The 13,843-nt window shown below is 42.1% G+C and overlaps 1 protein-coding gene across 1 annotated transcript; it reads right to left on the bottom strand.

Moving 5' to 3' along the window:
* Positions 1–4,564: 4,564 nt before the first annotated feature.
* Positions 4,565–12,849, bottom strand: LOC144888775 (uncharacterized). The gene is given in 5 exon segments (XM_078767969.1): positions 4,565–4,716; positions 5,526–7,327; positions 7,393–9,959; positions 12,510–12,614; positions 12,769–12,849. Coding segments are annotated over 5 exon segments (4,707 nt in total).
* Positions 12,850–13,843: the final 994 nt, after the last annotated feature.

Below are 13,843 nucleotides of genomic sequence, written 5' to 3'. Positions count from 1 at the left end.
TGTTGTGTCTCACCAAAGGGCAAGCCTACATAAAACAGCGTACGCATCGTCAGAGGGGCATTTGTTAAGTACGAGTAGTTCACCGGAGGAGTTTCATCTCTCTGGTGATGTCATATCGACATGGAAATCTTTCTGTGCTTTGGTGCTGAGTGCAGGACTGTTACTCTTTTGGGATAAGGAATTAGTTGAGGAAAATGGATACATCTATCCATGTGGGTTTGCATGAGGGAGTTGTTATAACAGGAGCTCCTCGGCTCCAAACAATGTTGGGATGGGTACGTAATCGTGTTTTGACATCATGCCATCCTCTAAAGAAACACGCTCTTCAGTATCCATCCATTTAGATTTGATGATACAGCTGGAATAGGAAGGATGCTGGAATAGAAGAGGAGATGGGAGGTTTGGGAGCAATGTGTGAAGCTCGTTTTTGTATTCATCAGTCAAGCCTTATTGTGGAGCTGTTTGAGCATGAAAAGTTGAGTTAAGAAGGGGAAGGTTTGTCGTGAAACACATTTCCATATCGTCTGGGGATTCTGAAGACTGCAGTGGTGGTGAGAATACAAACTTCAGTAAGGTTTGATTTTCCTCGGCCATCCATCTTCAGTCTTGTGGAAGTTGATGTGACGCCTTGTTTTTGGCATCACTTTGAGGGTGGACCAAGAGCAATCGATGAGTTTGTACACAGATCAAATGAAGGACAAGGGAATGCTGATACACGTCGTAGATTAGAGTAAAATCGCTGGATGTGGCCATCATGCTCTGACAACCATACAGTCCACATTTAGGAGGAAACAATGAAGTTGGAGTCATTGTTCAAACATTTTAGCTTCGTGTTTGAAGGGAACCATGAGATGAAATCCTTTTCTCCCGAGGATAGCTCAGTGCATGCCACGACTGCCACGTATTAAAGCTCACCCGGTGCTAAATGTTTTCTTTGTTCAGCAAAATTGGCACAGTTCAAATTCAAATTATACACCACCTGGTCTTGTCCAATTTGGTCAGCATATTTTTCCATGTGAGAAACCAAATAAGCCGAAAGATCGGAGGATATCCCACAACTCTGAGAATGCTAAACTCTTCTATTTTCTGTGAATGCGAAACCTGATTCATAAACAATAGAAACAACCGCTCCCATTAGGGGGGGCATGTTAATATTCTTATTATTACCTCCGCCACCAAAGGTGGATGGAGGTTATGTTTTCACCCCTGTCTGTTTGTCCGTTTGTTTGTTTGTGAACAAAATATCTCAAAAAGTTGTGGACGGATTCGGACGACATTTGGCAGAGAGGATGTGACATGTGGAGCATGTGACAAGGACAACATGATTAGATTTTCGTGAAGATCCGGATTCGGATCCGGCTAGTAGAATTTTTTAAGTGATTCTTCACCATTGGAAGAAGGGCCAAAAACGATACATAGCAGGATATCTTAAAAGGTTGTGGACGGATTTGGACGAAACTTGTTGGAACGGTTGGGTGTCTGACAAGGACGATTCGATTCGATTTTGGTGAAGATCTGGATCCGGATACAGCTCGTAGAATTTTAAAAGTGATTCTTCACCATTGAGTGATATGGCCAATCAGGTGGAGGTATGCTCTCTACTGAGTGCCGTTCTAATTGCCAATTATTATTACCTCCGCCACTGAATGTGGATGGAGATTACGTTTTCACCACTGTCTGTTACTTGCAAAATCGAAGATTTTTCAAGTATATTGGTCGTTGCGTTTGTTATTCTGTCTGTTTGTTTGTCACCGGCCTACAGGTCACAATTCTAAACCGATCGTCACGAAACTTCACCAAGTTGTAGACAACTGAGAAGCCTATTGATTTTGAGGTCAAAGGTCATCCAAAGGTCACATTTCTTAAATCGCCATTTTAAATCTGATTGACTTGAAAATTTAACAGCATTTGCACATTGAGTCACTAAATTGGGAAACCAACTAGTTTTGAGGTCAAAAGGTCAAAGGTCATCTCAAGGTCCAATTTCCAAAATCATCAATTTTCATCTGAAAAACCGTCAATTTTCATCTCATTGGGTTGGAAATTGAACAGCATTTGCACATTGAGTCACTAAATTGGGAAACCAACGATTTTAGGTCAAAGGTCAACTCAAGGTCAAATTTCAAAAATCATCAATTTTCATCTCATTGGGTTGGAAATTGAACAGCATTTGCACATTGAGTCACTAAATTGGGAAACCAACGATTTTAGGTCAAAGGTCAACTCGAGGTCAAATTTCAAAAATCAACAATTTTCATCCAATCGACTTGAAAATTTAACAGCATTTGCATAGCACCTCACTGAATTGGCAAATCAACTATTTTTGAGGTCAAAAGGTCAAAGGTCAACTCTAGAGGTCAGGTCACGGTCAAAGGTCAGGTCACACTTCCAAAATCATCAATTTTCATCGAGAAATCATCACTTTTCATCCGATTGACTGGAGCTTTGAATAAGATGGTCAATTTTGATCTTGATGAAATGGACAATTTGCTGGATCAATTGCAACCGTTTTTTTCCGGAGGGAGGGGGGGGGGGGGGATTTTGCAAGTATCGTGCTCTGCATGACATCTTCTTGTTTGTTTGTTTGTGAACAAGATATCTCAAAAAGTTATGGACGGGTTTGGACGAAACTTGGTGGAGAGGTTGTGTGTGTGACGAGGACATATCAATTTGATTTTTGTTGATATCTGAATATGGATTCGGATACGATAATTATTTAATTGTGTTTGTGATTCTTCACCATTGTGAGATAGGGCTAAAAGCGATATACAGTCGGATCCCGCTATTCGTGGAATTTTCCAGGAATGTATATCTTGGCGGGAAAGGTGGCGAATAGCGGGGTCGGACGGTATAACACATTTTAAAAAGTTGTGGACAGGGAATGAATAAACTTGGTGGATGAGCTGCGGAGGTGACAGACGAAACCAATTCGATTTTGGTTCAGGTCCGAATCTAGATCCGGCATATCAGTGGGATAAAAACCATAAACTGTTCAGCCTGGCAGAGGTATGCGCTCTACCGAGTGCCCTTATAGTTGTTAATATCATTATTATGCTATTATCATTATTGTTGTTATTACTTTAGTTATTTGAAGCGGCCTTGGGGGGAAAAAAGGCCACGGTAACGTGGAACGACGCCGAAGCTGCTTTGTGTACACCTTAACATGGCGTCTTTCCAAGAAGGAAAAAAGACAATAAAACATGGAAATTCATCCAGTTTTTCACAGTCGAGTCTAAAACAACATAGAATATGTGAGTGTGAATAAATAAGTAAGTGAGTGCACAAAGACTCTGCCACCACCAATGGGAGAGCTACATGGTGCACGTTTACTTGGAGAATTTGCGTCTGCCCTACCTTATACCTACTCAGGTGGTAAGGGGGAGGAGGAAATCAAGTGGCGCACGAAGCTTTGTCTTATGACCCTCAGTTTTAATCGTAGGCCTGCCTAAGTTGTAGTTAGAATTGCATTTCTTATTATAATTTTAAGTAAAGATGAAGGAAGCTCAAAGGGCATTAAATCAAGGTCGCACAAAGGCCTGTGGGTGAACCCTGTTATTTCCCTTTTTATAGTTGGTCGTCAAAGTGTGAAGTTATTTATTTGTTTCACCATTAAATTGATCTCACAATATTTCATTCTAAGATGCCTGAAATTTACCACTTCAGGTTTGCATCCGCACGTTGCAGTTGCCTTTTTGCGGTATTTGTAAGGAGAAAAAGCAGTGATGTTGGGAATCTAACGAGGTGTGTGATTGGTCGGAGCGCATGATATTTCAGCATTTGGTTTAAAGAGGTCTCTCTGCCAATCAGCACACCATCAGTATCCATCAATTTGTAGAAATTGATAAGAAGGTGTTTGCCTGACCAGGCAGATCCTCAAACGCATCTTCTCATTGGCTTCTCGGGACCGTCGACACACAACCCCCCACCCCCCCCCAACCCCTGAACATCATGTTCTGACTCCTCGTAACATCATTTACAGACATCTTGGGCATGAATATTTCACGGGTTCTTAAATTGGCGTTGGTCCATAAATTCCAGGCAAAAAATGACAGTTACACTTACAGATTTAGATCTTTTTTTCCTTTCCCAGTTTTGATTTTACCCTGGGATTTCTTCTGTATACGTATTTTTCCATTTCCAGTTGACGGTATAATAACAAATACGATAAATTTTGCCATCTTTAAGCATTAACTGCAATTTGTCTTTCTTTCTGGCTGCATTTTTCCTACTTTCAGTGACTTCTTTCCCATCATGCTCTTTACGGCCGCTGCTTTTATGACGAGCAATCTCATGAGTTCGCTTAACGGGATCCCCTTCAGAGTGATTGGAATTTTGAGTTATAATATAAATCGATACAAGCCATAAATTTTCTGCCGTTTTACTACCTTGCTTTATGCCTTCTGTAGCAACACCAGTCGACTCCGGTCCCGTATTTGCTTGGCTGGCGAGGTTGGACTTATATTTTTTGCACAATCTTTCTGATGGATTTTTTTGTACTAGATGGTGATTTCTATTTTTTTAAAACATGCATGGGAACTCATTATGAAGACTTTGGATAAAATGGTCATTTTACGATAGCTTTACAAAGATTATTAGAAATGACCTCGATGCACGTTAGGGCCTTCATAATTCGCATGGAGAGGTTGATCTGTAGCATCATCGTTATTACCCTGAGTTTCATTTTAATGATGGATGCGATTGAGAAAACTGCATTTACTGATGCACCACATAATATCTTGCAATTTATCATATTGCTTTACCTACAATTGTGTGAGAGATAGACAGAGACACAGACACAGACACAGACAGAGCAGAATGGCGGACGGGGCTGTAATGGAGAGGGTTAAGTTTTTTTGTGTTGATAACTTCTCCACTTTATATCAAAATTGATAAAGGATTTCGTTTCAGCAATATTGACGAAGGATTCAACATTGATCAAACAGAATAACAGAAGATTCAATTGATTTTCATACGAGAAGCACCCGCTCCCTACGGGAGCCGCCAGAGGGGTCGTTTATTATCTTTGTGATTATTAATTAACTAGCCGAAACCCGTGGAACATCCACAGAAGGGAGGATGTGGTGTATGGATAGAGTGTACCATTATGGATGTCATAGGGGATTTGCTTGTCCGAGTAAGAGTTAGGAAGAAAGATGAGAATGAAGAGTGCGTATATGAACAACGTATTTATTGCAATCTACTTAAATGACAACGCTACGATATACTTTTGAAAAATGAATGGATTCGTAATAGGAATCGGCATAGCACCACTCTGGCCACACTGGCGCAGTGGTATGTGTCAATGGAAAGGAACAGCAGTAGAACCATAGACTTAAAAAAAATGAACGGATTAGTAAATCGACTGGAATTAGCCCCATACTGGCGCATTGGTAAGCGTCAATGTCAAGGCAGAGCAGTAGGAATATAATACAATGAACGCAGTATCAGAGGTTGAAATTATTTTAAAACTTCTGTATAAACAATGTTTGGGGTAATAGTCAAGCCTCTGACGACTCCTTCCGTACTCGTATTATCAACCTTGATATACACATCTTTGAACGACCGTGCTCTTGAACATGCCACATATAACTGGCCGTGGGAGAAGACAGGAGCAGGCAAATAGATACCCAGTTTACGGAATGTTTGGCCCTGGGCTTTATTTATGGTCATTGAATATGCCAGGCGAACAGGAAACTGAGTTCGCTGTAGAACGAAGGGTAAACTGGCATCAGATGGGGCGAGTCTGATACGGGGTATAAGAGCTCGTTGTCCCTGGTGGGCACCTGTTAGTATTTCTGCATCAAGTACGTGAGAATGAAGGTGGTGAAGGCGAAGTCTAGTGCCATTGCAAAGACCTTGACGAATATCGAGATTCCTGAGAAGCATTATAATAGCCCCTGGTTTGAGGCTTAGACGGTGGGGCGGCATCCCCGAAGGTGTTATGCTGTTGAGAAACTCAATTGGATAGCTCTGAGCCTCTTCATTGTCATCAGAAATGGTGCAATCAGTGCTGTAGTAGACTGTCTTTGGACCAGGAATTCTGTCCAAGACCTCATCATTTAGCTTCAGAGTATGTTCGTTGGTGGGGCTCAGAATAACCGTTTGAGCAAGATTTGCTTCTGACACATCATCGAAAACATAGTCTATTATTTTTCCCTTTACAATGTTAAATTGGGAGGGAAGTGCGATACATTCCGGGTGAGTGTCGGGGAAAGGCTTGTGAAGTTGACCATTGCCAAGTTCAATCAGCCACTTAGCGAAATCTTGTTGGTCCTCATTGGCTCGCATGTTTTTCCACAGTTTTACAACAGTAAAATGGTGCCAAAGATGAGAACGTTTCAGACAGTTTTCGACAATGACTGCACGCGGCTTCCTCGGGACAACTGGAAGTACCTGTCTGAAGTCACCACCAAGAAGAATTTTTTTTCCACCGAAGGGAACGTCTGTAGCAGTTATATCTCTCAGTGCTATATCGATGGCATTGAGAGCATGTAAGGGGACCATTGATGTTTCATCAACAATAAACATGGTGACTGATCGAAGCAATTCAGCATGGGCAGAGTTTGGTGCTATATTGCAGGTAGACGTATCAATGATAGGGACTGCAAGCTTGAACAGATTGTGAACAGTCCGACCACCGTTGAGCAGTGTGGCGGCAATGCCTGTCCATGCACTTGAAGCAACTCTGAGATTCTGACCACGGAGAAATGAAATCAACGTATTGTAAAGCATAGTTTTTCCACTACCGCCAGGACCATCGAGAAAATAACAGCGAGGTCGTGGAGGTGATTTACTCTGAACCTCCACCACTGCAGCACACACAGCATCGAATAGCACCTTCTGTTCAGTGTTCAGAAGGGGTATCTGAGCTTTTGCCATTTCAGCGTGTGGAAAGGAACCAGATTCGGAGTCTAATTCAGCTTCGTCTGGGAGATTCGGAAAACCTAAAGCAGCACAAGTAAGACCAGCATCGAGTAATATTGCTTGAACGTGTTGCAGACCACGCAATTCAGCCACTTGTAAATCACTGGAACGACGAAAGTCCTCAATGAGCGATTCTCTGTGCTTTAGCCAAAGTGTCACTGGATCTTGTGGCTGACAATGGATGCATATTGTGGCAAAGAGGGACCTCAATTCACAAGGCATTCGGAATGAAGAAGCCTGTGTTAGTGCACTGTCCCATTCATCATCGTCTGACAAAAGGTGACGCATAAGACAGGCATCCTTGAATGAAGATGCCATGATGCCACCAACAGTTTTAATGTCATCGAAACAGGTAGCCCCAGGTACATGTAAAAGCAGTAGACGAAACAGTATCGCTCCATGTCTTTGGGACCGACAGTTTACATGCGAGCTATGACATTTTCTCCGCCACGCTTCCGAGCCTGCCACGTTTTGTCAGATGTGAAGACATAATGGTTGGGAATTTCAGTGTATATCCACTGCCGTGCACTTTCATCATGCGAATTGAGTAGAAACCACGCAATTAGCATGGTACGAGTATCGCTGGCTCTTTGTGCTGCCTCTTGCGCATGCCCTTGCTCAAAATATACTGGTTGTTGACGGGGAAGATGAACAGGCAATCGAATAACGGAGTGTGACTGCTGATGCATATGGAACTCGGAAAGTCGCCAGAAGGCCTCTGGAGCACTAACATACCTCGCATCGAGGTAGGTCGATATTTCATCATGAGTGAGTTCGTTAGTCTGTCTAACTTCAACATTAGCACAATCATGCCCCTTGTATATGTATTTGAACAAATACTTGACGCTTTTGACTGACATGCATGCTTCAATATTGATATGTGCATTGTATTTCTTGGAAAGCCATGGGTTATATGGAACAACCCATCTGTTATCTACCTGCACATTACGAATCTTGATTGTGCGTCCATTATCCCGGCGTCTGTAGTGGGGATAACCATCAGCAGTAATCATGGTTTGTTGCCGAAATTGTTTTGGTTAGTCTTTGGTGCAAACCCCACTGTCCATGCAGACTGATCGGGGATTGAGTATCCCACATGGTCCGTGAATCATGGTTGATTTGACAACCTCATAAAGCTGGGCTTGTATGGCTGGATCTGGAATTTCTGCACATATAAGCGAGTCAATGTCCTCTGAATGCCGCAACTTACTTTCTGCATCAAGTACAATGAGTAAATGACAGTGCGGTAAGCCTCGTTTTTGATATTCGATAACATGGACAGTAGCGACTGGTTTACCCAATACATGACGTACTTTTATGTCAGCAAGAAGTGCATCCAGGTGACGTTTGAAAACTCGAGCAACCAAATTGGGTCGATTCTCTACTCTCTGACCTTGACCCAAGTTTTCGGTTATTTCCTTGCATTTCGAATTGCAAGTAAAAGTAAGAAAAAGGTCAGGCTTGCCATACTTGGAGATGATAGCCATTGCGTCTTGGTATTTCTGTGCCATGGCCCGAGGACTACCTTGGAATGTTGAAGGCAATATGACAATTTTACCAGGAGACAATGCTGACAATTCGGCTTGTCGACCAACGTGATCCATCAATCCCTGATAAAGGTCTACGCGTAGAGACGATTGATTACGACGGATGAAGTCTAGGCGGGATGCTTCAGTTTTGACATAACAGTCAACCAAGTACTGTTGAAAAAGTTTCCCACCAGAGTGGATGGGACTGAAGCCACGTCGAACTGCACATCGGTATGCATAGAACTGTAGCATGGTTACCCTGTACCTCTTTGCAGTTTGGCGCTGAGAGCAATGTTTCATATCTAGTGACCAGCCAAGGTCTCCTCGCGGAAATAAAAGAGGATACACCATGGGGTCCATATTAGAAGACATGTAAGAAATATTGCGAGGAGCATCACCACGTGGGTACACAACAATGTCTCTGTTGGGAGGTGGAGCACCATTGTCACCGACGAAAATAACAGCCACTTCGTCATGACGGGGCTCGTTGTAGCGGCGCTGGTCACCACCCAGCTTCATGTACATGGTGACGCCTGTTGGAGGAGCACCACGTTCAGCGGCCTCTCTTGCTTGCGCCTGTTCAACTTGATGCATATTCTTATAAGCAGCAATGTAAGGGTTAAGCTGTGTAAGACAATTGTTTATGAGACTCATAACATCACGTCGACAATTTTGATTGTGCTGATTTTTCATTCTCTTTTCAATAGCTAGATCTCCTTCTAGAATATACAATTGGCTGTAAACGGGTTCTGCACCTGGTTCAGGGTGAAGGGAACCGGTTTGGTGATAAATCTGACCATGGATGCGAAAACAATATGGGCCTAGACCTGGTGGCGTAGCCAATTGGGCACCAAGCGACGCCAGAGCAAAAGCGCTATTATACTGTCGAATATGTTCTAAAACGTTTTTGCTTCTGTCATCAGTACCCAGAAATAAATTTTTCAATACAGATGGATACGGATGTAGTGGTGGAAGTTCAACTTTACCATTGTGGCAGCAGTTTAATGCTTCCTTCGGGAAACGAAGAGCTGCACAGTACTCACAAACATTGTCCATTGTTCCAGAAAAGAATTGTTCTACCTGAGGAAACATTTGACAGCCGAGGAATCGACTGTTTGAGCAGTGTGGTTGATCCATGGCAGTAGACGCTTCATTGCCATGTTCAGGGGCTTTGGCAGTGGAGTGGTGTGGTTGATCCATGGCAGTAGAGGCTTCATTGCAGTGTTCAGGGGCGTTGGCAGTGGAGTGGTGTGGTTGATCCATGGCAGTAGAGGCTTCATTGCAGTGTTCAGGGGCTTTGGCAGTGGAGTGGTGTGGTTGATCCATGGCAGTAGAGGCTTCATTGCCATGTTCAGGGGCTTTGGCAGTGGAGTGGTGTGGTTGATCCATGGCAGTAGAGGCTTCATTGCAGTGTTCAGGGGCTTTGGCAGTGCAGCGTTCAGACTGCCTTTGATGCTTGGTCCTGAGGTTCCTTCCCCTGCCTTCTAGCTGTCTCTTTCGCGGCATCTGAAAAGTATTTTTTATGAGACTATATGGTGTGGGTTGGATTTGTGTGAACAAAATCAAGAAAAAGGCGACACTTTGTAGAATCCAACTTACACTGTGTATAAAGTGTCACCTCCTGACTTTGTATTTTATATTGTTAGAGACAAAACAAACACTAAATAACATAGCCACATACCAAAAACGTGTATTTTCAATTTTCACTTGTGCAAAAATGCTACTCACAATGACATCGCCTGTGCGTCGGCCTGTGATTGAGCCAGAGAGTTGGCCTGTGAGTCAACTTCCTTTCCAATGTCTGCAAGAATTGAAATACTGATTGTGAATGTGCAAAATTATATGAAAGAAGAACATGCATATCAATAGACGATGCCATTGAAAAGGAGAGCAGCTGTCAATAGAAAACGATGTCTGACTTATCAATTTGACATTATTGCACAGGAAATGACAAACAAAGAAACAGTTCATTTCCATCGGGTAATATTACGATGAGAGATCAGCCGATACCTTTATTATGTCCATCAGCATCCATGGCACTTAGAAAAAAAAAACGTGGCATCAGCCAGCCGCAGCCAACTATCACGTACCGTCTCGAAGTCAATGCCATCCTTTTATCTCTTCGTATACAACTCACTGATTTCTACCTTATCGTGAACAGGGTAACGCCTACTTTGATAATCATGAACGTTGGCAGATGCAGGAGTTGGTGAAACGAAAGAGGGGGGGGGGGGGGGGGCTGATCATGACCTACCCGACGCCACATGGCCTACGCCATTTGTTGAGATGGCCACAACGGAAACACAACAACTGGATAGGTAGTGCCTAGGCCTACGCATACGTTTCGTCACTCGGCGAAGTACACTTTTTTAAAGCTTTCGCCTTCGCCCAGCAGACGCCAATACGATGGTGTCGTAAGATGGCGTCGTATCGGCCGATAATCGGATGCTTTTGGGTCCCAAAGTCGGCGAATTCAGATTTTTCGAGTATGGTTGTACGTGATTGATAAAGAGCGCGGTTCGTAGATGGAAAATGCATTAGTGCCGTGGGCATCGGGTCACTGGGTGCGGCGTAAAAGGGATAACAAAGTCGAGTCCTTACGGTATTATTATATAGATATAGATCGATTATTAATAAAGGCCTCAAGACCTATTCAACTTGAATTAAAAAACGCGACATTTCGGCTATTCAAGAACACATTTGTAACCTGTCAATCAAAAAGGCAAATGTTTTGTTGATCGTCTTCTCAACAAAACGTGTCGACAAAACCAAAGGAATATTCAGGATTTTCACAAAATCACAACTTGAAAGATACGCCAAAAACCTGAGGTGAATTCCGGTGATGCAGTCATCTTCTTCATCTGCGCCTCATTTTCTTCATGTGAAAATGAATCGATTTAAAATTCCATAGAACTCTGTCGTTTATGTATATTTTTATTTTATTACATTCACATAGTTTCACATTCTTGACTTCGTGGAGCTTCAATCTTTTGTGGTTTAAAAAAATAAAATAAAGATGGATTCTTCTTCAGCACATCGCATCGCATTCTCTTCCTGTGAAACTGTTTCATAGAACTGTGTCGTTTATGTATATTTTTTATTTTATTACATTCACGTAGTTTCACATTCTTGACTTCGTGGAGCTTCAATCTTTTGTGGTTTTAAAAAATAAAATAAAGATGGATTCTTCTTCATCGCATCGCATTCTCTTCCTGTGAAACTGTTTCTCCATTTAACGTTTCCAAAATCAAAACTTCAAAAACTTCTTCACTTCGATTCGAAAAAACTTCAAACTTCAAAAAACGTTTCCAAAACGTCACTCAATTTAACTTTATTAAAATGACGATAAAGACGTTTCCTTATATATCCTAATTTAAAATGTTCAAGGGAATAAAAAGACGATTTGGTTCACACCACTCGACTGTCCAATCAGCGGACGGCTCGCATCGCCTTCGCCCAGCAGACTCCAATACGATGGTGTCGTAAGATGGCGTCGTATCGGCCGATAATCGGGTGCTTTTGGGTCCCAAAGTCGGCGAATTCAGATTTTTCGAGTATGGCTGTATGTGATAAATAAAGAGCGCGGTTCGTAGATGGAAAATGCATTAGTGCCGTGGGCATCGGGTCACTGGGTGCGGCGTAAAAGGGATAACAAAGTCGAGTCCTTACGGTATTATTATATAGATTACGTATTCCATGCTATTGAAATGTACCTTTTAACTCTTTAGACTGCTATTACCCCTTCGACATTTGAAGACCTTTTAAGACCCCTAAAATCCGACCCCAAAGACCCCTAAAGACCCAGAGTACCCAAAAGTCCTCGAAGACCCAAAAGTTTCCAAGGACCAAAACGAACCAGAGGACCCAAAAGTCACCAATTAACCAAAAGACCCAGATGACCCAAAAGTCCCCGACGACCTAAAATACCCAGAGAACACAAAATATCCCGAGGACCCAAAAGACCACTGAGTCCGGCAGGCAGGTATGCTACAAGGCAATGAAGACCAATGAAAATTTGGTCCAATGGACTAATGTTTTGTTTGGACCAATTTGGACCAAGTTTGGACCAATGGACCAATTTGGTCCAATGTTTTGTAACACAGTTACAAAAAAACAGGAGAAAACAAAATAGATTCCTATGAAATACACTTGTTGAGAAACCTGTTTAAAAAAGTCTTATAACATTACAGAAATGAAGATAACAAAGAAGGACTTCATTAAATTCCAGTGAATGTGAGAATAGGTGAATCTAATCTGGCATGGTTTTGGACATATTGAAAGAATGGACGAGAAAAGACGAGTGAAAATAATATACCAAAGCAGGATGAAGAGTAGAAGGCCATTGGTTAGGTAGATCAAGAACCAGGCGGAAGCAAAGAGTGGAGAAGGATCTCATGGATGCTGGAATTATAATGGAAGAAGCACAACATATATCGCAAGAAAGAAAAGAGTGGAGAGCCGTGGTTCGCTCGGCCATACTCTGCATCACAGCGGGATGTGAAGGAATAAAGAAGAATAGTTATATGCAGGTAGAATAAGGCAAGGAGTGGCTGTTTCACCTGTAATCTCACTGCCACAACATTTAGTGAGTGTCTTGGATTACCTTTGGGAAACTCTAAAAAAAATCACACAATTGATGTTGTTAGATGTCCAGTTTGAACAATGCAGACAGACAAAAAATAGAATTCAGGTCAAAAGAAATGTTTCTCATTGAGAGCTGGAAATATTCTCTGCAATACTCTTGATTCATATTATAAACATCACTCTGTACCTTTGTGGGGTCTCTTTGCTGCTAATTAGCTAGCTCTTGTTCTTCTTGTTTCGACTTCTTTCTCTGGCTGTTTCACACCAGTAAGTATATAACAACTGACAGTTAAAGTTGTCAATGATCAACGTTTAAAATTCGAGAATACATTTAATATGTTGCCAATTAGAAATTTCCAGTGGGCTAATTAACTGTGGTTAGTGATTACAATTCATTTATTGTGGCTAGATTTGCACACATGTAGCGGAAGTGGAATATTTGGCCATTGTTGATATAGCAAATACACAGTACAATGTGCTAATGCATCCCTATGGAGAACTGATTGCAGGAAAATACTTGCATGGTGTAATCACCTGCTTGAAACTTGGTATGCTGAACTTCTTGATTGCTTTCCTGAAGTTAATTGTAGAATAGAGAATAGGAGATAATAGATATAAACTAGAACGTGGCACTTGGTAGAGAGCATTACCTACGCGAGGCTGAATCCTACTGATATGCCAGATCTGGATCCAGATCTGAACCAAAATCGAATCAGCTTGTTCTTGTCACCTAACCAACTCACCCGTCTAGTTTTGTAATACTCTGTCCACAACTTTTTGAAATATCGTGTTATATTTCGTTTTTG

The sequence above is a fragment of the Myxine glutinosa genome, chromosome 14, assembly GCF_964187855.1.
Source record: "Myxine glutinosa chromosome 14, kmMyxGlut1.1, whole genome shotgun sequence".
NCBI classification, from domain to species: domain Eukaryota; kingdom Metazoa; phylum Chordata; class Myxini; order Myxiniformes; family Myxinidae; genus Myxine; species Myxine glutinosa.
Note: the sequence above shows the minus strand (reverse complement) of the source record. Positions and strands in the feature narration are given on the sequence as shown.